The 21395-nt window shown below is 69.4% G+C and overlaps 2 protein-coding genes across 2 annotated transcripts; one reads left to right on the forward strand and one right to left on the reverse strand.

The window, feature by feature from the left end:
- Positions 1-7841: 7841 nt before the first annotated feature.
- LOC147598769 (uncharacterized) lies at positions 7842-19882 on the reverse strand. The gene is made up of 4 exons (XM_086760677.1): positions 19837-19882; positions 9207-9347; positions 8766-9131; positions 7842-7953 (listed from the first exon to the last, which is right to left on the reverse strand). Exons 2-4 carry the CDS (start codon positions 9241-9243, stop codon positions 7937-7939), a joined length of 420 nt encoding a protein of 139 aa, XP_086616803.1. The 5' UTR covers positions 9244-9347; positions 19837-19882; the 3' UTR covers positions 7842-7936.
- WFDC3 (WAP four-disulfide core domain 3) lies at positions 15829-17893 on the forward strand. The gene is made up of 4 exons (XM_086760679.1): positions 15829-15931; positions 16181-16315; positions 17437-17589; positions 17686-17893. The coding sequence occupies exons 1-3, from the start codon at positions 15844-15846 to the stop codon at positions 17586-17588; spliced, it is 375 nt and encodes a 124-aa protein (XP_086616805.1). The 5' UTR covers positions 15829-15843; the 3' UTR covers position 17589; positions 17686-17893.
- Positions 19883-21395: the final 1513 nt, after the last annotated feature.

Genomic DNA, 21395 nt, shown 5'->3' on the forward strand with positions numbered 1-21395 from the left:
CGGGGCACCGGTGCTGCCCTCGCGGCTGGCCGCGTCCCTGCAGCCCCAGAGGGGCCTGGCCGGGGGCAGCGGGACGTACAGCGCCTTCCGCCGCCTCGGTCCAGCCCGGCGCTGCGCGGTGCCTCGGGACAGCGCGGGCCAGGCCCTTCCCAGCGCCTTTCCCGTAACCGCGCCCGCAGGAACAGCTCTGGCCTGGGAAACAGCGGTTCCTCGGCTGAGCGCCGGCGGAGGCTCAGCGCCGCAGCTGGGAGGAGGAGGCGAGGAGAGCCCTGGCTTAATTTTATTCCGAGTTCAGGTTTCAATCCAGATGCCTCAAGATCTAATTCCGAATAAATAATTGTACTGAGTAACCCAGGTCCCCCGGTGATTAACTAAACACACCGAGGCTCGCTGAAATTGAATTAGTGGTGTGCGCTCAGCCGTTATTACCCTCCCCACGTCATGAATATTAATGAGGGGTTATTAAGAAATGTAAATGATGCCTCAGGGGGTTGGGAGCAGAGGGGGGTGCGGGGCGGCGTGGGCTGATATGACAAACCATTAGGAAAACAGCCTGATTGAAGCCACTTTTTAATTATGTCAGATCTCGCTCTTTCTTGGGTGCAGCCGCGTTTCCGGATGCTTTCGTTGTTATTAAAATGAGAAAAAGGGAACAAGTTACAGCCGGAATGTAAAATGAGCGTTTGCAAAGCGCAAGAGCGGCAGCCCCGAGCGCCCTGGCAGCGGAGGGCGGTGGCAGGGCCCTGCCTGCGCCCCGGGCTCCCCACGGCCACCGGCCTCCCCGCGCTGCCGGCGCCGAGACGGGGACGCCAGCCCCCCTGCGGCACCCACAGCCCAGCCCCGGGGGCCCCCGCGGCCCGCGGCACCCGCAGCCCAGCCCGCGGCTCCCCCGGCACAGCCCTGCTCCTCGCAGCCCCTTCCCTCCCAGTTCGGCATCACTGGCCAGGAGCGAGCGGCTGCGATAAAACTCATGCATTTTAACAGGATCTTGCAGGCGCTCCCCGCGCTGCCGAATAAAAGCTGACAGGTGCAGCTGAGTTAATCAGAGTGGATAATGGAGGGAAGGAGAGAAATCTCAGACCAAATTGCTGCAGAAGGCATGAGCCGGAGCTCAGAACTATCCAATTAAATGGGATGGAGCTTAAGGGGGCAGACGGCCGCTCTCCGAGCCCCGCGTCCCACCGAGGCAGGAGGGAGACGGCCGCAGAGCCCCCGTCCCCCGTGGGGAATGTCCGGCCGGGGCCGCGCTGGGCGCCTTGCTGCGGCCAGTGCCGCTGCATCGGCGGTTTGCTCATAGAGGAGACAAAGCGGGGCTCCCTGGGGCTCCTCTTCCGGAGGGCAGCGTGGGGCCAAACGCTCCATTGGGGCGATGAGCGCGGCACCCGCGCGGCCCCGGTTCTGCCACGGCTGCCGTCCTGACGTAGTGCCGCCGGCGTGCCGCGTCTGCGGCGAGCGCAGGCCCATCACCTGAACGCCTTGGGGAGGCCCGGGCTACCAGACCAGTTAAAAAACGTGCATTTAATGCAGTCAGAGCCCATTACTGCGGCGGGCGGAAACGCGCCGGCAGTACTGCGGAGCTATCGCGGATCGGTCGCGCAGCTCCATAGCGCCAGGCTCGCCTCTTAATTGCACCCGCAAGTGTTGAAATTACCGAAGGGTAAAATGCAAATGGGCTGTAACCTTTCCAGAGCTCGCCCCAGCACCGCCGTGCCGGCCCTGCGCAGAAAGGGAGCCGCCTGCGTTTTTTCCCTCTTCCCCGATGGCTGGCGGGCGAGTCCCTCCCGTCGCCCGGGCGGCGAGAGGCGAGGCTGTGTGCCGGGTCGCGCGCCGGTTCCGCCGAGCTGCAGGCAGCGGAGACACCGGGGCAGCCCGGCGCCAGCCGCGGTGCGGGGGTTAGTGGGATTTTCATGAGCCTGCCGATTGGTTTGGCCGGTGGGACAGGAATGAAAGGGAGCCGGCCTGTGAAATCGGGCTGCGAGGGGCGGGTGGCGAGAGGTGCACGGGCGCGGTGGCCGGAGCCGTGGCCAGGCTGCTCCCTCCTTCCCACCCAAGCCGGTGCCGCTCACTGTCCCGGCACAGCCGGAGCGGCACCTTATTTACGGCTCTGCTTCCCCAAGTTAAACTCCACAAAGTGTGACAATCAAAATTAGAGATTTCTCCAGAAAGGCAGCCTGGGGGAAATCACTGCCGAGGCCAACAGAGATTTCCCAACGGTGACTTTTAAATTAAAGGGGAAAAAAATTTCTCTAATTTGGCGGCGTGCTTGGGATGCAGCTCACTGGGCACGTTATTACCCAGCTCAGCAAACGCTCCCAGAATCCACTTGCGCTCCAAATTGCCAATCTCTCTGCAAGGCAGCACGTCCCCGCCCGCGCCGGTGTCCACCAGCACTGGGGGCCTGCAGCACAGCCCCCCGCGCAGCCTGCACCCCGCCACCAAGCCCTGGTGATGCCCCCTCCCCGCGCCCCGTCCCAGCCCCATGACAAGGAGCCGGGTGCCGGGGGGAGACCCGATGTTCAGATTTTCTTTCCAAGCAGAGCGCAAGCTCTTCGATGCTGCCAAAAGCAAGACCCTGCCTGCAGCCCCTGCCCAGGTGCTGGCTCTGCGCCACGCGGCGAGGGCGGCAGCTGCTCCGGCGTCCCCGCGGCACTGCCACGCATAACGTGCCCGGCTGCCGGCGTGGCTGGCACGGTCCCGTCCCAAATGCAGTGCCGCCTCGGGTGCCTGCCCCAGAGCCCCAGGAGTCTCCACGGCCCCGCCGCGTCGGCACGGCCACAGAGCCGCCGTGCGCGGCGTTGCCAGCTGGGTTGCACACCAGAGCCAAGGCACCAGTGGAGGCTGTCACCGCCAAACCTCCGCGTTGGGACCGGAGGCACCCGCACACCCGAGACGCGCGCCTTGCCCTGCTCTGCCACGCAGCACCGCGGCACGGGGGGCACCGCGGCATGGCAAAGCACTGTGACACGGGGAGCACCGCGGCACGGGGAGCACCGCGGCACGGCGGGCAGTGGGGCACGGCAAAGCACCGCGGCACAGGGAGCACCGCGGCACAGCAAAGCTCTGGGGCACGGCGAGCAGCGGGGCACAGCGAAGCCCCAGGGGGCACGGGCAGCCCCAGCCCTGCCTGCCCTGCCACAGCTCTTCCCCCTCCTCTCCCCCCGCCCCTTCAAGATGAAGCAATGAAATTATTTTTCTACTTGAGTAGTTTTCAATTTAGATTAAGAAAAATCTGTGCTCCGTTAGCGACGCTGCAGTAAATCACGAGCGAGCGGCACGCCGCAGCTGACAGCCCGATCGCTTATCGGCTGCAAACCTTTTTTCACGTTGACAGGCTCCGAGTGTGACATTGAGCGAGGGCAGCGGCAGCCCGGCGGGGACACCGCGCGGGGAGCCAGACCGCTGCCCGGCACGCACCCCGCGGCACCGCGGCTGCAGGCAGCACCCAAAGCGGGCCCAGGCAGGATCGGGCCCTGGGCATCCCAAGCTGGGACAGGGCTGGAGAGGCGGAGGGCAGCACCGGCCCCTGCCCGGCTGCAGCACCGGCTCTGCCAGCCTGCGGCATCGCTCCTGGGGCTGCGGGCAGGGGCCGCGGCAGGGGGACGTGCTGGCTCGCTGCCGTCCCACCCGATCCCCACCAGCTCCGTCACACCTCGATGGCACACCAGGACTGTGCCGAGCGTCTGCTGCCAGAGCCGCGTGGTGCTCCTGCGTGTCGCCGAGCCCTCGCTCTCGCCCGTCTGTCACCCAGACCCCCGCGATGGCGCACATCGCCGGCTGCACCCGTCTCCGCACTGCTGCCGTCCTCGTGCCCGCACCATCAAAAGGAGCATTTGACAGAAAACAAACCTTTTTTTCCCCTCCGGTTCTTCCAGCTCGTTTATCGCCTGCACAGGGCAGGCAGAGCTGTCAGTGCCCGAACCGCTCTCATCCATTTAACCTTGGGGAAGGAACACATTTGTGCCGGGTAACGCGCATCAGATGGTGGCACGGGGAGCGCCTGTAGCTGCTGCGCCTGATGGATGGGCTACACGGGCCTCGCCTGACCTGTGCTTGTACGTTATCTGCGCTGCCGCGGGAGGCTCTTCATCACGCCGACAGCTCCGGCGTCACCGGCCTGGCAGGAGCTCCTCGCCGGGGACGGCTGCCGGCAGCAGTGGCCGGGAGGAACCCGGCCACACGGCTGCGGCTGGCACCGCGGCGGGCGGCGAGCCACAGTGCCAGGGGCGGGGAGAGGCCGCCGTGCCGGGGGGTTGTGGGCTGTGCCCCTGCCCTGGGCCCGGCAGCAGTGGGGCTGGAGCGACGGGGAGCACCCACAGGGATGGGGGACACCCTCACTGCCGGCAGTACCGCCAGCCCGGGCAGAAGGGGGAGGCCAAGCTGTCCCACTTGCCCTTTGGGTGACATTTTGCCAACGAGGGTCCTGTGACAGTGACGGAGAGCGTGCGGAGCCGGGCAGCCCACAGCCCCGGTGACGGATGAGTGCTGCCAAGTGCCGACACAAAAGCCATTTGGTGTGGGGAAATGATAGATGCTAACACTAATTTTAAGCACAGGCAGCCGAATTCCTCCAGACAGTCGCGGCGCTCAGGATTTAGGGCACAGCTGCTGGGTTCAGATAAGGTGTGAAATCAGCCCGGCGTGCAGGGTGTTACTTAATAATGAGCGCCTCGTGATGGATGGGGGCGGCTCAGCGATATAACCTCCACATTTGGAGCCTTTCAAACCTCTTACCATCAATCCTGGTCCCTGCCGGGCGGCGGGGGGGGAGCTGGCAGCGGGCACACACCCGCCGGGCCAGCACCACGGCTTGGGCTGCGCGACTGCCCCGCACCACGGACACCCTGGCCGGCTGGCAGCAGTGCCGGAGCGGGTCTGGGATCTGGGGCCGGATCCTGCCCAGCCACGACTGGTCCCTCCAGTGCCACCAGCAGCACGGCCCCCCACCCCTCACCAGTCCTCCCTCTGTGCCTGAGGAGGATCACTGGCTGCTCCCGCGTGCCAGTGGAGAGCTGGGCTGCCGCGTGAGGACGAGGATGGCGAGACATCGTGTCCTCCCTGGGGACATCTCTGCTTGCCCAGCGCTGCGCCCGGAGCGGCTCTCGCCCTGCTGGGTCGAGCGGGCTCTGACCCACAGGGGCAACGTGGGAACACGGCGCCAGCCCAAAATATTTATGGTGAAAGCGAGGCTGGAAGTGGCAACTGCTGTGCTTGTCTGTAGCATTTAATCTTTCTTCTGACCTTATAAAAAAATTTATTTGTGTTGAGATTTTAAATGCACTTCTTAAATCACTCACTACAGGCTTCACATCGTATTAATTTCTCCTCAGGCAAATGAGTTTGGTATTTGCCCTTTTCCAGTGCCACCAACACCAGAGCACCTGGAGGATGCAGGCGGGGGGACCTGCAGCCTGCACCCTCACCCTGCGCTTGCTCACCCTACGGATGCTTATCCCGCACGCACTCGCTCGCCCCATGCACGCCCCTGCGCACGCTCACCCTGCGCTCGCTCGCCCCGTGCACACTCACCCCGCCGCGTGCGCACCCTCACACCTCGGAGGGGATCCTCTCTCCTCAGCTGAAGGGAGGTCTGAGCAGCACGGCCACCGCCACCGAGGCGCCCAGCCGTTCCCTGCGGCGTCGTGCCAGCGCGGCCGGGCAGCGTGGCACCAGGGACATGCAGCACCGCTGCAGCTGGAGCAGAGGAGCTTGCAGAGGAGCCCTCCGGCACCGAGCTGCTGTGGAGGTGATTGCTGCTGGGGGGAAGCAGGGTCAGCTCGCCTCATTATTGTGCAAATTGCTGGGAATGCAAATCTGGGTGCACCTGGGGAAACCCATTAACAATATTACTCCTGATTAAGGTCACAGGGCACTTTCTGCTTTTTCAGTGAAGCCTGGGCTCCCTTTCCTCTTCTGGATGTCATGGTCGGTTTATTTTTATATCTGTGACTGTGGGGTCCTTAGGAGATGTTTTATCAGGCGCTTTCAAACCGCGCTCTTGCAGTCACTCAACAGGATCCCACAGCAGCGCCGGCTGTCCTCACGGTGTGGGATCAGAGACGGTGCTGGAGCCCCAGGCTTTTACCCTGAAAATGTCCCGGCCGTGCCGTGCCGCGCCGCGGGTTCCCCAGCCCCCTCGGGAGGGGATGGGGCTCAGTCCCCCCAGCTCTGCTGGCGCAGGAGGAAGGGGCCGCTGGAACCAAGGACCGACGTCACACGGCAGCTCCCGGGACAGCCCTCGTGCACGGCGGGAAACCGCCACGGCGAGCACCGGCAACCCTCCCAGCGCTGGACGGCTCGCGGCTCCTCCAGCCCTGAAACCCACTCGCCTTTCCCCATCCCGAAGCTTGAAACTCCCGAAGCGAGAGCACTGCCAGCCCCCACAGCGGTACGGCACGGCACGGCACAGCCCCGGGCTGCCGTGGGTCCCACCCTGTCAGGCCGGGACTGGCCACGGGGCAGGCGGGGACAGCTCGGGATCTGTTTGATGGACGTGAGCTGGGTGCCAAACCGCGGCTGATCTATTGCCGGGAAAGCGCTTCATTTAGGCGATGTATTTAAAGGAACTAATTAGAATTGTATTAATATTTATGGCCCTTATGGAGAAGCTGATAGTCACTGTTTGGGGGTATTAACTCTTATCTTACACGGGGCAGGACCGTGGCGTTTGGAGGCAACTTTGATTGTGGTGAAAGCGGTCGAGATCTCACCAGAGGCCGGTGGCGGCAGCCTGCCCGGTGCTGCACATCCAGCCGCGCTAATGAACGTCCGCTGGAATTAACAACCCTGCCCGCGTGGTCCTCCCCGCCAGCGGCAAACGTCTCTCCGAGCATCCCGCCGACGAGGAGCGGGTGCAGCTGCCCGCTCTGGGCCATGCTGCAGGCGCGGGGGGGGCTGGGGAAGGGGGAGCCCCCTGCCCAGTCCCCCAGAGCAGCAGCACGGTCCCAGTGCGGGACGCAATGCTCCCGGTCCTGGTGCTGCTGGTGCTCCCATCCATCCAGCCCGGAGAGGGGCAAAGGGAGGGCCCGGGGGCAGGCGGCCCCAGCAGTCCCCAGCTCATCCATAACCAGCTCCCCCCGGCGCCCGACCTCTCGCTATAGCAAAGTTCACATCAATTTTCCCTCCCCTCATTTGTCTGTAAACCATGAAGAAAAATCACTGCCGTCTGCCCGCATCAGGCCGCCGCAGTGATATATGGCTGTAATAAAAACCCCATTTTGGGAGGCCACCTTCCCCGTGCCGCCAGCCGGCACGCCAAGCGTGGCTGTGCCGCCAGCCAGGCTGCACCGCATGGCACCGGGCGGGGGCTGCCACTGCCCGCAGGCGGCCGTCACCATCCTGGCCCCCCCCACGCCGCCATCTCGGTCTCACGGCGGCCAGCGGTTACCGATAGGAGCTGTTGGAGCTGTTACGGAGCAGCGGCCTCCGCGCCACGTTAGTGCAGCCAGTGCCGTAACCCCCAAGAGCTGAATCGCGGGGGGCAGGTGGATGGGGGGCTGGGAGTCAGCGGCTGTGGGCTGTTGCTGCAGGGCCCCTGCAGAGCAGGGAAGGGGCCGTGTCCGGGATGGACATTTCACACCAGGGACATTTCACACCAGGGCTGCACTGGCTTCCCTGCACTGGCTTCCCACTGCAGGGGTGAGCTGAGAGCTGGGGGGCGAGGGGCTGGCTGGGGCCACCTGCCACCATGAGCAAGCCTGCGCCCCACATGCTGGGTACAGGGTCCCCAGGCTCGGGCAGGGTCTGGGCTCGCAGCTCCAGCACAATGGATGTGGCCAGGAAGGGAACTGGGAAGGCCCTGGGGAGCATGTGGGGCTGGGGGTCAGGAGGGACGGAGACTGGGCTGCTGCAAGCCAGGTGTCCTGGCGGCTTTATTGCATGGGGCAGAGCGTGGTGGCCAGCACTGCCGCAGACCCCGGTCCCCAGCCCCTCCTCGGGGTCACTCCTGGGCTCTCCCTGGGGGACAAAAGGGGACGGTGAGGAGGGGGTGCTGGCGCTGGGGAGCAGAGCAGAGCTGGCCCCATCCAGCTGCTCCGCTCGCACCAGTGCATTCACCCCCCCAGCATCTGCCCCCCAACCTAGGCATGGGCTGCCCCCCGCCCGCACCCCCAGGCAGGTGGCACAGCTGGGAGCAGCCCTCGGGTTCCAGTGTTGCAGGGAGGCCCAACCGCCGTGCCAGGGGAGCCGAGCAGCTGCGGTGGCCGTTTGGCCACCAACGGCCCCAGCTGCCCACGGCTCCACTCGGAAGTGTGGCGTGTCACAACCGGGCGAGTGCCCACACGGTGCCAGGGCCCCCCGCCAGCCACCGGCTCTCCCGACTGCACGCCCTGTGCCAAACGCACTCGGCCAAGACCTGGGAAGGGACATTGCAAGAGCAGGCTTCTCCCCCCGCCCGGGCAGGCTGAGCGCCTCGGTGGTCCGGTTTCCCAATTTGATAACCAGGCTGCAAAGCCACGATTACTGACGCTGCAGCGCCAGCAAAGACACTGCCAGCTCCCAGGACGGAGCCGCAGGCTGGGTGAAGCCTGGAGGCCGCTGCGCAGTGTGCTGGGGTGCAGGCACAGCGCGTGCCGGGGTGATGTGGGGTGCTGCCGCTCTCCCTGCCGCGGGGAGGCTGCCCTTGCTGCGTGGGGACCCCGGCAGAGCCCAGGGGTCCGGCTGCAGGCAGCGCGGCTCCGCACTCCCACCCCCTGCCTGGCCCCCACCTCTGCCCGGGCAGGGGCAGCCCAATCTGGCCCAGTTCGGCCCGGTGCGGCCCCTCCTCTCACCCGGTCGCTGGCAGACCCGCTGGCACTCCTCCACCGTCCCGAAGTTGTTGGCGTTCCCCCCGCAGCCGCTGTAGATGAACGGCTGGCAGGTGCCCGCGGCGGGGTCGTAGGAAAAGCCCCCTGCACGGGCCACGCGCGGGCGGGAGGTGACAGATGTCGCGCGGGGACACGGGCCCGTGGAGGGGAGCAGGAGCCGGGCGGGGGCGGCGGGCGGCAGCGCGGTACCCCGGTGCGGAGGCAGGCAGCCGCGGCCGCAGCCGGTGAAGCAGCACTTGCCGCCGGGACAGTCGGCGTCGCCGCTGCAGGAGCTGTTGCAGGGGGCGAGGCTCTGCAGCGCCCTTCTCGTGGGGCAGACCCCCGGTTTGGCTGCGGGTGGCAGAGGAGACGGGCTCACGGGCGGGGTCTGTGCCGGCCCCGGCCCCGTTCCCCCGAGCCCCGTACCTGGCAGGGGCGGCGTGCAGCGGACGCGGCAGCCCATGCCGCAGCACTTCTGGCTGCCCGGGCACTCGCTGTCGCAGCCGCATTCCACCAGGCAGACGGTGACCACGCCGGGGGGCAGCCGCGGGCAGAAGCCCCCCTTGGCTGGGGAAGCCCAGCAAGGTCAGAGCCCCTCCGGCCCCTGCCCGCTCCCGTCCCCCCCTCTCGGGGTGCCCACCCCCAGCGCTCGCAGGCAGGGAGCAACGGGCACCCGCGTGTCCCCCCGCCTCAGGGGCCTGAGAGCTGGGGGGAGCGGGCGCGGGGGGTGCCCACGCCGGCCCTCGCGTGGCGGCGCCGGCTGCGCATCCCGTCCACGGGAGCAGCGCGGGGGCCCCACGGGGCAGAGCTCAGGGGCAGCCCCGCCCGCAGCCGGTGCCCCGGTCCGAGGGGCAGAAACTGCTGGGGGACCCGGCGGGGCGGCGGGGAGGGTCCCGGGGCGGGGGCCCCGGGCCGAGGCTCACCTGGCAGGCGGCGGCCCGAGGGGGCCCGGGGGGCCACCAGCAGCAGGAGCAGCCCCGGCTTCATGGCGCTGCCCCCGCGCCGCCCGCGCCCGCTTAAGTACGGCCGGGAACCCGGCCCCGGCCCGGGCGGGCGCAGGGCCCCGCGCCGGTCCCCGCCTCCGGGAATGGGGCTGGGAACGGGGCTGGGGCTGGGACCGGCACGGCCCGAGCCCGGCGGAGCCCGCTCCCGCTCCGCTCTGGCCCGGGCCGGGCCGCTCTGACGGAGCAACAGCCTCCTCTGCCGGCCGCCGCCCCGCCGCCGGCCCCGCGGCCCACGGAGCCCACGAGCCGCGAGACAGCGGGGGCCACGGGGGAGCCGCGCAGCCCCAGCCCCGGCAGCAGTGCGGCACCGGGGCGGGGGGGCGGCACAGAGGGGAGGGGGCGGCAGCGGCCGGGGTCCGTTCCCCACAGCCGGGGCACGGCGGCAGGAGCGTGCGCCAGGCTTGTCACCGCCGTGTGCCCGCAGGACTCAAGCACGGCATCAACGGCACACAGCACGCACCGTAGCACGCGCTGTGACACACGCTGTAACACGCATCATAACACACGCCATAACACACGTCGGTAACACGTGCCGTGTCATGTGCCGTAACAAACGCCATAACATGCGTCATAACACGCGCCGTAACACGCGCCATAACACATGCCGGGCATGTGACAGCCGGGGGAGGAAGGGCACGAGGCTGAAGTGGAGCGAGGAGCCACCAGCGGCAGCCAAAGGACCCGGCACTGCTCAGGAGAGGCCGGTGACTGCCCTCATCACCACCGCCACACCGCGGCACACGCCACGTCGCGGCAACGGCGTCGCTCAGGGGGGCCCCAGGCACATAAACCAGGGACGGCACTGCTTTCGCAGCCCCGGCTTTCTTGCTGGAGGTTCTCTCTTCTCCAGACCCAGAGTTTCTGAAGCAACAAGTACATTTGGCCACCTGCAGCCAGGATGACGCAAACAGGAATTTCCAAGCGGGGAAATACGATCGTTGAGCTGTAAAACCCCGTAGGAGACCACAGAGGTCACGTCAGCCTCAGCACTAAGTCGCCTGCTTCCAGCTGGGCTGGCCTTGCGACAAACTCCCGGGCAGGGAGGGTCCTTCCCCGCACACCGAGACCCCGGCTGGGGCTGTTCTCTCCGTCTCCAGCTCCGGTGGAGGACGAGCCCCTTCCACCAGCCCCTTGAAAACCCAGGTCCTGCCCCTCTCCACCCACCGTGGCCACCGGCTGCCCCCGCGCCTGGCTGCAGCCCTGACAGCCCCCCTGCGCCCAGCAAGCCAGGCTGCTGCTGCCCAGCCTGCCGGCAGCACCTGCCCATACCCTTTGCCGTTCGGCGCGACACGGCAAGCTGTGCTGGCATGGCCGCACTCAGCAGCGAGAGGTGCCACGGTGCAGACCCCCGGCCATGACCCTGCACTGTGTGGGACGGGGCGCAGGGAGCAAAGGTCCCACTCGGTGGAGCCCCACGGCGCAGCAGCCGCAGCAGCAGCAGCGCGGGGTCTTCACGGGCACAGAGCACACCTCGCCCCCGGCGCGGTCACCCTTCGCACGCTTGGCTGTGCCGGGCTCTCTGCAACCTCCCCGCGCCGTTAACCCTGGGCGTCCCCACCCCACCCAGGGCCACCTCCCACGGGTGCTGGTGCGCGGCGGGTGAGAGGCAGCCCCGGCGCTGACCACACCGAAGCACCTGGCCACCCCGTCTGACAGGATGCGTCTGCAGCCGGCCGACGTGACGGCACCCAGCCTCCCGCCTGTCCCCGCACAGGAATGGAGCTCGGCGCATTGTGCGGGGCAGCGGGTGCGCCCAGCCTGGCACGTCGCACAGGCTTCCCATGCGCTGGTCCCCTCAGGGCCACACTCACCTGCGGGGACCTGGCCAGCTGTCACCAGGGCAGGCGCAGCAGGATGCGGGCACCAGGCCGGGACTGGGGCAGGCAGGTGGCAGGTCTCCGAGGCAGGCGTGGCTGGGGACAGACCCCCAGATCTCCATCCCTCCTGCTCAGTCCCCCCGGGTCTCTGCCACATTAACTCATCTCATCGCTTGTCACAGCCAGACAGCGATTGCCATCTCCAGTGTCGATCCCACCACTCGGTGAGGAGACCCTTGCCCCTCGCCTGTGGGCCTCCCCCAGCACCCCTGGCTCCTGCAGCCGCTGGAGGAAAGTCCCATCCACACCCTCCAGCCCAGTCCGGACGTACCAGCCTCCCTCCTGTCCCCTCTGCCCCTCTGTCCCAAGCCAGAGAGCTCCAGCCCCTTCCTCTGGGCTGCCCGTGGCCCCGCAGCTGGCCCTGGCTGTGGCCACATCTCCCATTCCGCAGGGAAGGTGCTGTTGGGTGCCAACATGGCTGCAGCCTGGCTGCTGGGGCTGGGACGGGGCCGTGGTAAATGATTTCTCAGGTAATAACACGTCGTGGGGCTGTCGCTGCCTCGGGCACAACTGTGCAACGCAGCGGGAGTTTCGGCATCCGAAGGTTATGCGTGCGGTGGCCCCTCCCCAGCCCCGCGTGGATATAAACCCCCACTGACCCGCGCTGGCCATCCGGGGAGCACCATGAAGACCGCTGGTATTTTGCTCGTGGGCATCCTCGCCCTGTGCGCCCAGCTGCAGCCGACCATGGCGGCCAGGGGCACGGGTGAGTGCTTGGGGAGGACGTGGGGCGGCCGTGTCCCGCCAGCTCTCGGGGAACTGTGGGGCTGGCTCAGGCCAGGGGTCTCATGCGGGGTAGGCAGGTAAGAGCAATCGCACCAGCACAGAGCCAGGCGCTTCCCCGGCTGCGGGGCACCCCACACACTGCCCCGGAGCCACGGGACTCCGGCTCTGAGCTCAGGGAGGGGCCGCCGAGGTGTGCGCCATACGGGCAGTGCGGGCAGGCAGGGAGGCTTGGTGGCAGCAGGGCCCGGCAGCCCCCCTGCCCACAGGGTGCACCGGCCTGGGGGTGCAGGGCTGGGCCCCGAGGGGTCAGGTAATTCCTCATGCGTCAGCCCCGAGCCGCCTGCCAGGGCCACATGTCGCCTGGAGGAAGGGGCGTCCCTCTCTCTCGCTGCCCCCTGCTTTCCCCGCTCCGTGCCGGCAGCAAGAAGCTGTCCAGCCACCCGGTGGCACCTTGCCTGGCCCAGCAACACTCCCCTTTCGATCACGGGCTGCTCTTCCTCGGCTGGGGGGAGATGTGGCTCCAGCACCTTCCCTGCTGCCACAACAGGGCCGCGGTCACCCTGTGACTTGGGGCTTGGGCGCAGCCAGCGTGACTGGGCTCAGCGGCGGCGGGCACTGCCACGCAGGGATGTTGCAGGGAAGAGCCTTTGGGGTCGGGCTCGGGGCTGCTGATCCTGTGTCCTCAGCCAGGATTCTCCCCCAGGACGTGCCTTGGCACAGGGGTGGCCCCCGCACTCCCCACAGCCACCCTCGGCCTCTGTCGAGGAAGCGCCTGGCAGAGCCGGGGAGGGGACAGCAGCATCCCGAATGTCACACACTGGGGACGGGAGCCAAAGCATTTGTGTCTCCTGGAAAGCGACGCCGAGTGCATGGGCTGGAGCCACTGGCCGTGCCGGCAGCACGTTCCGTGCCTCTCCGGCTGCTCCGGCTGGCTGGGGGCAGCTCCAGCTGGATCGGCTGCTCGGCAGCCAGCCGGCACGCGGGGGCCAAGGCACAGCCCTGGGCAAACCCGCCAACACCCACGCTGTGCCCCGCAGCTCCACCTTCCCCTGTGGTTTCCCCTTGTCTCCTGCCGTGAGCTCGTTTCTGGGCTCCCGTCTGCTCCCGTACAGCTGCTCCAGCACAGCCCGGATGCTGGCACCCGCGCTCGCAGCCTCCCAGCTCTGGCAGCTCCCCACCAGCCCCAAGGACATCCCGCAGGCTGGGGCAGAGCAATGACAGGGCCAGCACAGGGCAATGGCCCTCAAAGGCAGCGCCGGCACAGGAGCAGCGGCTCAGTCTCGGCGGGACACCGGGGCAGCCCTGCCCTGGCAGTGGGGACGGCACCAGCAGGAAAGCCGCTGCTGGGTCCGGGTGGGCGCTGTCCCTGCACGGCACAGGCAAGGCCAACGTGGCCCCCTTGCCTCCATCCCAGTGCCAGCCAATACCGCCACCCCCATCCTGCCCCGGCCACTGGAGAAGCGTGTCCTGGCCCCGGCACTGGGGCCACCAGGCCACAACAGCCGCCTTTCTGCAGGGAGTCCCAGCATCAGCCCCGGGCTGGAAACACCAGCCTAGCCCAGTTCCCTGAAGCGCTGTCCCCAGTGGGGCCCCGCCGCACAGGCAGAGCAGGAGCATCCCAGCCAGCCCGCGCGTGGCCAGGCCCTGGCAGCCTCCCCGGCAGCTCCCCAGCACCCAGCTGCCGAGCACCCCAGCCTGGAGGGTGCAGGGACGAGGCCTGCCCTGATGCTCTCCCCACCACCGCCCTGACGCTCTCCCCGCCGCCCCATGCGTCAGCTCCCGCTGCTGACAGCAAAGTGCAGAGCAGTGGCTGGGCCATCCGCACCGGCTCCTGTTCCTGCATAAACACCCGTGCTGGGGAGGGGACTGCAGGCAAAGGCAAACAGTTACTGATTTACTGCGCTCCGCTGCGTGCTGCGTTGTTGACTGTGGGGTTAAATTACCTTGAGATGGACCCCGGTAGAGCAGACGCAGGCTCACAACTCGGGGCAGGACCATGGCCCCGGCTCCACACACCCCTGGCCCACGCAGGGCTGCGGGATGCTCCAGCCCGGAGCAGGGGCTGCCCCTGGAGGGCACGTCACTGCAGACGGGGCAGGTCTCACCTCCTCCCCGTGCAGGAGAGGCTCAGCCTGTGACCATGCCAGGATGGGGCCCAGCAGCCAGGATGCTCTGGGGTTGTCTCCCAGCAGAGGGGTCCAGCCCATGCCCCCTGGCCAGGCAGCATCAGCATCACGCGCAGGGAACTGCGTTGCGACAGCAGCCAAATGACCCAAGGTGCTGGGTCGAAACTGGGAGCCGCGAGCAAAGGGGCTGGGGTCCTTGGGTCCCCGGTGCGGGGCTGGGCAGCTCCGCTGCCGCTGGCAGCCCGCGGAGGAGACGGATCGGGCAGAGCCGCGACGCTGGCGGGAGCAGCGCAGCCACGCCGGCTGCTCGGGGCCGCTGGGCTAGCTGGCCCGTTCCAAACAAGCCCCGGCTCGGCGCTGCCAGGCGCGGCGAAGCATCCTGGCCTGCCGGCGGGCAGTGCGTGTGCCGCGGGAGGGGTATCCCCGAGAGCTGCCGGGCCGCGGGGGTCTGCGGTAGCGCGGCCCCCGGCACGGCCATGCCCCGCCGCGCCGGGCCCGCAGCCAGAGCACGCCGGTGGCTCGCTCCTGCCAGCCGCTCGCTCAACCGGCGCTGCCGGACGGTCCGGGTCGCATCCCCGGCGCTGCCGGAGGCGCGAGGATGGCGGGGGCTGCGGGACGAGGCTGCAGCCGGGCAGAGGAGCTCTCGAGGCTGCAGGGGAGGCACGGGGGAGCCCCGGGGCGGAGGCGCAGGCAGCCCGGAGGGCCCTTCAGTGGAGGAGCGAAAGCTGGAGGAGAACAAGTGGTTGGAGCAGGAGCCGGGCGAGCGGCGGCAGCAGCCGAGCCGCAGCCCTCAGCCACGCCGCCGGGTCGTCCCGGCCTCTGGGCATCGGCGGCCCCGGCCGGGGGCTCCGCTCGGGCTCGTGAGCGCAGCGGGGGCGGCGGCGGAGTGAGTGTGAGCGGGGAGGGACTGCGCCCCGCCGCCGCGCGCCCCGCCGGCAGCGCCAGCTGCGGCCCCGCGGCCGCCCCGCCGGCAGCCGAGCCCCGCGAGGGGCCCCGACGACCCCGCGGCCCGGCTGGCTCGGGGCCCGGACCCGCCCGGGGTCCGGCGTGTGGCCCACGGGGGCCGCGGCCGGCGGCGGCCGGCTGCTGTTCCTGCCGGGCAGGTTTTCGGCACGGCCGCCCGGTCTCCTGGAGGCTCCCCCTCCCTGGTCGGCAGCCAGCGGCGGCAGATACCTGATACTCGGGTTGTGCAAGCGCGAAGGGGGAGCCTGGCCCTGCCCGGCCCTTGGAGCCACCCGGAAGGCCGAGCCCTCCCGCCCGCCGGCCCCACCTGGAGAGGAGCTTAAAGGCGGCCGGGCGGCCCCGCAGGCGCAGCGCCCGCTCCCGCACCATGCCCACGGCCCGCAGCGTGCTCGTCCTGGCCGGGCTCCTGGCTCTCTGGGCAGAGCTGCCGCCGGCACCCGCCCAGAATGTCACCAGTGAGTATGAGCGCAGGGCTGGGCTGGGCTCGGCGCGCCCCGGGCCCGCGGCCGGCATCGCTCCCAGCCGCGGGACCGGCCGGGGTGGGCGCCGGGGCCGGGGGCCGGCGCGCCGCCGGGCCCAGCAGCATCCCTGGAGCCATCCCTGGGGCCGGCGGCAGCATCTCCCGCCGCGGGCCGGCAGCCCCCGCCCTGCCCCGGGGCCGGCAGCCCCGCCGCCCGCCCACGCCTTCCGCCTTTGCCTTGCAGCGAAAGCCGGCGTGTGCCCGGACCCGCCGACGGAAGCAGTGAACTGCACGGTGGGGTGCCAGTCCGATGGCGACTGCGAGAGCACCCTCAAGTGCTGCCCGGCGGCCTGCGGCAAGGCCTGCCAGAACCCCGACGGTAACGCTCCCTCCTGCTCCTGGCCCCGCCGCCCCGCGCCGACGGCGCGTCCCAGCCCGCGGCACCGGGGCTCCAGGGCACGGTAGCGGCCGTGGGCCTGGGCGCGTCTGGCTGCAGCGCGGTTCTCAGGGGCTGCGCGGGGAGCCCGGCTGCGCGGGGTGTGCTCCGGTGGGGCGGCCTCCCGGCACGGCGCCCGGGCTCACCCCTCGCTGCGCTCACCCCTTCCTCCTCCCAGCGACACGGAGCTCGGCACACACCTCCGAGCAACACCGGGGCCGGTGCAGGGGGCAGGGTCCTGCGCTGCTCCCCCCCGCAGCCCTTGCTGCCCGCTCAGCCTCGTGGGCGGCCGCCGGCCCGGGACGTGGGCACTGTCCTGTGTCCTGACCCGCGCCTGGGAAGAGTCTCCCAACGGCGTCATCCCCGGCCCAGCGCCGGACACGGCCCCACAGCCACCCAGCCGAGTACGCTGGCCACACCGGTCCTGCCAGAGAGCAGCCTGGGTAGGCAGGCGCAGGATTTGGCATCTCCTGCCACAAGCACGTGGATGTGAATGAAAGGCTCCGGTACCTCCATCGCCGCCTGCAAGGACAGAGCTGGCCTGGCTGTGCCGCAGCAGAGGACAGCGTGGTGCAGAGCCGGGAGCCCAGTGCCGGTGGCAGGCAGCAGCAGGCAGGGCAGGGCAGGGCTCCCACACAGCCAGGGCACAGGCTGTCTGGGGGGCTCGTGCCCCTCGCCGAGCCCACGTGCCACGAGCGCACAGCTGGGACTGTCCACGGCTGCTGTGGGTGAAAGCGGGGCTGAGGCTGCCATGGGGGCTGCGTGCTGTGGCTGTGCCGTGGCTGGTCCTGTGCCAGCCACACACCCCTGCCTGCGAGGCTAAGCACAGGGACCACAGGGGACCACCGTGCCACGTGGCCCCTCGACATGTCCCCATGAGGTCAGGCTGGTGGGAGCGCCAACGGCCAGAGCTGTGGGGTGAGGGAGCTGCCGGCTGGCACGGAGGTCCCTCCGCCACAAAAGGCAGGGGCCAGGGCCATGCCCACAGCTCCGGGAGCTGCAGGGCCGGCCCTGCCCCTCGTGCCGGGGCCATCAGGGCTCAGGTGTGTCCCTTCACCTTGCAGAGAAGCCTGGCACCTGCCCACCCGTCAGTCCGGGGATCCCCATGCTGGGCATCTGCACGAATCAGTGCAAGACGGACTCCAGCTGCACCGGGAGCCAGAAGTGCTGCAGGAACGGCTGCGGCAAGGTGTCCTGCGTGACACCCCTCCACTGAGGTCAGTCGGGTGCCCGCCAACACTGGGGGTCCCGCAGCACCTGCGGCATGGCACCCGTGCACCTGTCTCACTCACGGCCCTCTGCTCCCTTTGCAGGTGCAACCGCCTCCTGCCAGCCCGGCCACAGGGAAGCTGCTGCCCGACGCGAGTCCTGCACGCCCAGGCCCCGGCCCCGCACCAACCCCCCCAGCCCGGCTGCGCTCCTGGCTGGGAGCCTTCAGCCACAAGCTTCCTCTCCGGGGTTCCCTGCTCTGGGCGCGCCGCAGCCCCCCGCGCTCTCACCAATAAAGCAGCCTCTCCCTGCCATGCTCGCGGCCGCCTCTCCGTCCCGCTGCGCTCTTGGTCGGGCATCCTGCTGGGCACAGCTGCTGGCAGGCGCTGGTACCGGTGCCGCCTGGAAGGGCTGCACATGACAAGTGCTGGCACCAGCTGGCTGCACCGTGTCCAAGGGTCCCCAGCCTGCACCCCCTGCTCAGGGCCACCCCACGGCCCCATGGCCTGTGCTGCCCCAGCACGCCGGCTCCTTCACCTTTGCGCAGACGTGCTCAGAGTGGGGACATCGCGGTGCAACTGCGTCCGTGTCCCACCAGAGTGGAGCTGAGCTCTGCTCTGCGGTGGCGGGGGACAGGGAGGCTGCTGGCATGTGCTGTTGCCTGACCATCGCCCAAACCCCCTCCTGCCCAGGCACCCCCAGCCTGAAGGAGCAGCAGGCAGTGAAGCCTGTGCACCCCTGCCCCATCCCTGCCCCATGCCTGCCCGTGCCCTGTCCCTGCCCTGCCCGCTCCAGGCTGGGCCGCGCTCCTGGTAGTGCAGCCCGGCTCAGCGCCGTGGCTCCCGGCAGCCGCTCTCCCTGCTCCGTGCGCGGGTAGGTGAGTGGTGACTGGTGATGCTCCCCGCCAGGACCGGGTGGACGCTGAGCACCAGGGACAGATCGCTGCTCCCCTCTGTCCCATCCCTGCTCGCCGTCGGGGAGCACAGGCACGGGGCTCCTGGAGCACGGCACGTCCCCCAGTCCCGGCCGCTCGCGGGTCACCGGTGACCTGGAAAGGGCGTGCTGCGGAGGATGCGTCAGCGCGGGCCAGGAGCCCAGCGCTGCCCCGGGAGTGTCCCCCGAGTCGGATTGTTCGTGCCTGGCGCTCCCACGGTCCCGATGTGGTGCTGCCCTGAAAGGAGCAGCTCGGCTGGGCCGGCCCCCGCCCCGGCAGGGTTTAAATCCCAGCAGCACGGCCCCTCCGACAGCAGCACGATGCCGGGTGAGCGCACCCTCCTCCTGGGGCTCCTGGCACTCTTTGTGGAGCTGTTGCCCACACCGGCCCAGCAGCACCGCGCTGGGGACCAGGGCGCTGCCATCACCCCAGCACCGCACGGTGCCCCGCGGGGACACTGGCCCCCCACCGCCCTGCCTGCCCCCAGCAAACGGGGCAAATGCCCGGCGGCGGGGAGCAGGCCCCCGCACCCCAGCAGGCTGTACTGCTTCTCGGACCACAGCTGCCCCGGCGCCGAAAAGTGCTGCCAGCGCGGGCAGGTCAGGACCTGCCTCCTCCCCACCACAGGTACCACCGGCTCCCCTCGAGAGGCGCCAGCGCGGGGACAGGGTGACGGCTGGGACGCAGCCGGGGGCCAGTGGCCACGTCCGGTGCCCCCGGTGCGAGCCCCGCTCCCCGGCCACGCGGCCGCACCGCCCATCTCCCTCTGCAGAGAGCCCAGGCTACTGCCCCCGTGCCAGCAGCGCCGGCGGGGTGAGGTGCGGGACGAGCTGCCGCAATGACACCATGTGCAGCCCCGGGGAGAAGTGCTGCACCCGCAGCTGCTGCACCCGCTGCATGCCTGCCGAGCCAGGTAAGGCAGCCAGGGTGTCCCCACGCCGGGCTGGCGGTGCCACGGGGCAGCCCCACGAATGCACAGCCCTCCGTCGCTCTGCGGGGGAGACGCGAGTGCCACAGTGCCAGGCCAGCTCCCAAACCGCCCCTCTCCTCCAGCCAAACCTGGCCTGTGCCCACGGAAGCGCGCCTGGAGGAGCGGCGCTGCCTGCCCCAACCACTGCGCCGACGACCGGGACTGCCCTGGGGACCGCAAGTGCTGCTTCTCCGGCTGCGGGCTGGCCTGCACCCCCCCGGACCCAGGTACAGCCCCACCATCCCCCTCCTGGGGCTGGGCGCCCACTGGCTCCGCACCCCCCGCCCAGCAACTGCCTGCAGCCACCCCAGGCCACCCCACGGCCACCCCAGGGCCACCCCGCAGCTGCACCGGTGGGAGTGTGGCTCCTCCTCGCCCACGAAGACCAGCGTGTGCCTGACTGTGCTGCTGGACAAGCCGTACCCAGCCGGGTGTGCAGCCGGTGGCAGCCGTCCAGGCCCCGGGGAGCGTGCGCCGCTGGCTGCAGCTCCCAGTGTCGCACACGCAGCCCGGGCACAGCCCTGGCCCTCGGGGTGCAGTAAGAAGGGATCCCATGGTGGGTGGGCCCTGGGGCTGCACCCCGTCCTGCACCCTTCTCCTGCTCCCCCTCCTGTACCCAACTTGGGCTGGGGGGACCACAGCCATGGTTGTCCCTCCCTGCTCCAGCTGGCATCCTGTATTGAGCTGTGACTGGTCTCACTGGGCCGGACTGGTGTGGGTGCGAGGCTGGTGGGTGAGGGCAGCACTGGGATCTAGGAGGGAGGATAGGGGGCAGGATGGGGGCAGGATGGGGGTCAGATCTGGGGCAGGATGGAGACCGAGGCCATGGCAGGAGCAGGGCTGGGGGAAGCAGGATCTGGACATCGTGGTCCCCGTTGTCTCCAGGGAGCCGCCGCCCCGCGGCGAAGCCCGGCGCGTGCCCCGTGGTGCTGCGGGGCTCCCTGGGACCCTGCCTGGAGCTGTGTGACACCGACGGCAACTGCCCCGGGGCCACCAAGTGCTGCAGCACCGGCTGCGGCCACGTCTGCAAACCGCCCACTGAGGGTAAAGCCACCGGTGCCCTGTGGGGCCGAGACCCCCACGTGTCCCCCCCTCCCTCCCAAGCTGAGCCCCCCCACCAGGGCCAGCACCCCCTTGGCTGTACCCACCAGGGGCTGCTCCTTGCCATGACCCAGGCGGCGATGGGGGCACAGGGACCTGGCTGCTGTGCCCGTGGGGCAGGAGCTGGGTGAGGGGCTCACTTCCTGAGGGCAGGGCAGCTCCCCGACGCTGGAGGGGTGCTGTGCCCGCAGGGGGTGAGCCCCTCACCCCGCCCTCTCTCCACATGTGCCAGCGCGGCCCGGGCTCTGTCCTGCCATGGCTGATGGTGAGCGAGCGGCCGTGTGCTTCCTGCTGTGCCTGCAGGACAGGGATTGTCCCCCCGGGCAGAAGTGCTGCCTGCGGGGCTGCGGCCGGGCGTGCGTCTCCCCGCTGAGGGGTAAGGTCGGCACCGCGCAGGTCTCGCCCCTGCAGCGGGAGGGGGACCAGGGGAGGCTGGTGGGCAACAGGGTGGGGGCAATGGGAGCGCTGGTCCTGCACTGACTGCCTCGTCCCTCTCTTCCAGGCACCGCCCAGGTGGGCCCGGGGCGGGCTGTCCTGGGAGCTGCCGTTTCGGGGCCGCTGCCCACCCCACTGCCATCGCACCCCCGTGGGTGAGCAAAGAGGTGCTGGCAGCGCCCACCGCCCCCCGTGCCTGTCCCTGGGCTGGACCCTCTGCACCGCTGGCAAGAGGTCACCGGCGTCGCTGTGATGGGTGCTGGCCGGGGTCCTCGGCACCCCCAGCACCTCCCAGCCGTGCCGTCGAGGCCCGCGCACCACCCTATGCCAGGGCAAGACTCCCGGCAGCCTGGGCACAGAGGCAAACCCCCGCA

This window comes from Chlamydotis macqueenii, chromosome 16 (assembly GCF_036417535.1).
Source record: "Chlamydotis macqueenii isolate bChlMac1 chromosome 16, bChlMac1.mat, whole genome shotgun sequence".
In the NCBI taxonomy this organism is placed as follows: Eukaryota; Metazoa; Chordata; class Aves; order Otidiformes; family Otididae; genus Chlamydotis; species Chlamydotis macqueenii.

What these genes read in the sequence shown, in the direction of transcription:
- LOC147598769 (XM_086760677.1), bottom strand. Translation starts at nt 9,243, where the DNA reads ATGGGCTGCCGCGTCCGCTGCACGCCGCCCCTGCCAG. An exon ending in CTGCACGCCGCCCCTGCCAG is followed by an intron (nt 9,132 to 9,206) that starts GTACGGGGCTCG and finishes TGCCACCCGCAG; the next exon opens with CCAAACCGGGGGTCTGCCCC.
- WFDC3 (XM_086760679.1), top strand. Translation starts at nt 15,844, where the DNA reads ATGCCCACGGCCCGCAGCGTGCTCGTCCTGGCCGGGCTCCTGGCTCTC. An exon ending in ACCCGCCCAGAATGTCACCA is followed by an intron (nt 15,932 to 16,180) that starts GTGAGTATGAGC and finishes TTTGCCTTGCAG; the next exon opens with CGAAAGCCGGCGTGTGCCCG. An exon ending in GGCCTGCCAGAACCCCGACG is followed by an intron (nt 16,316 to 17,436) that starts GTAACGCTCCCT and finishes TTCACCTTGCAG; the next exon opens with AGAAGCCTGGCACCTGCCCA.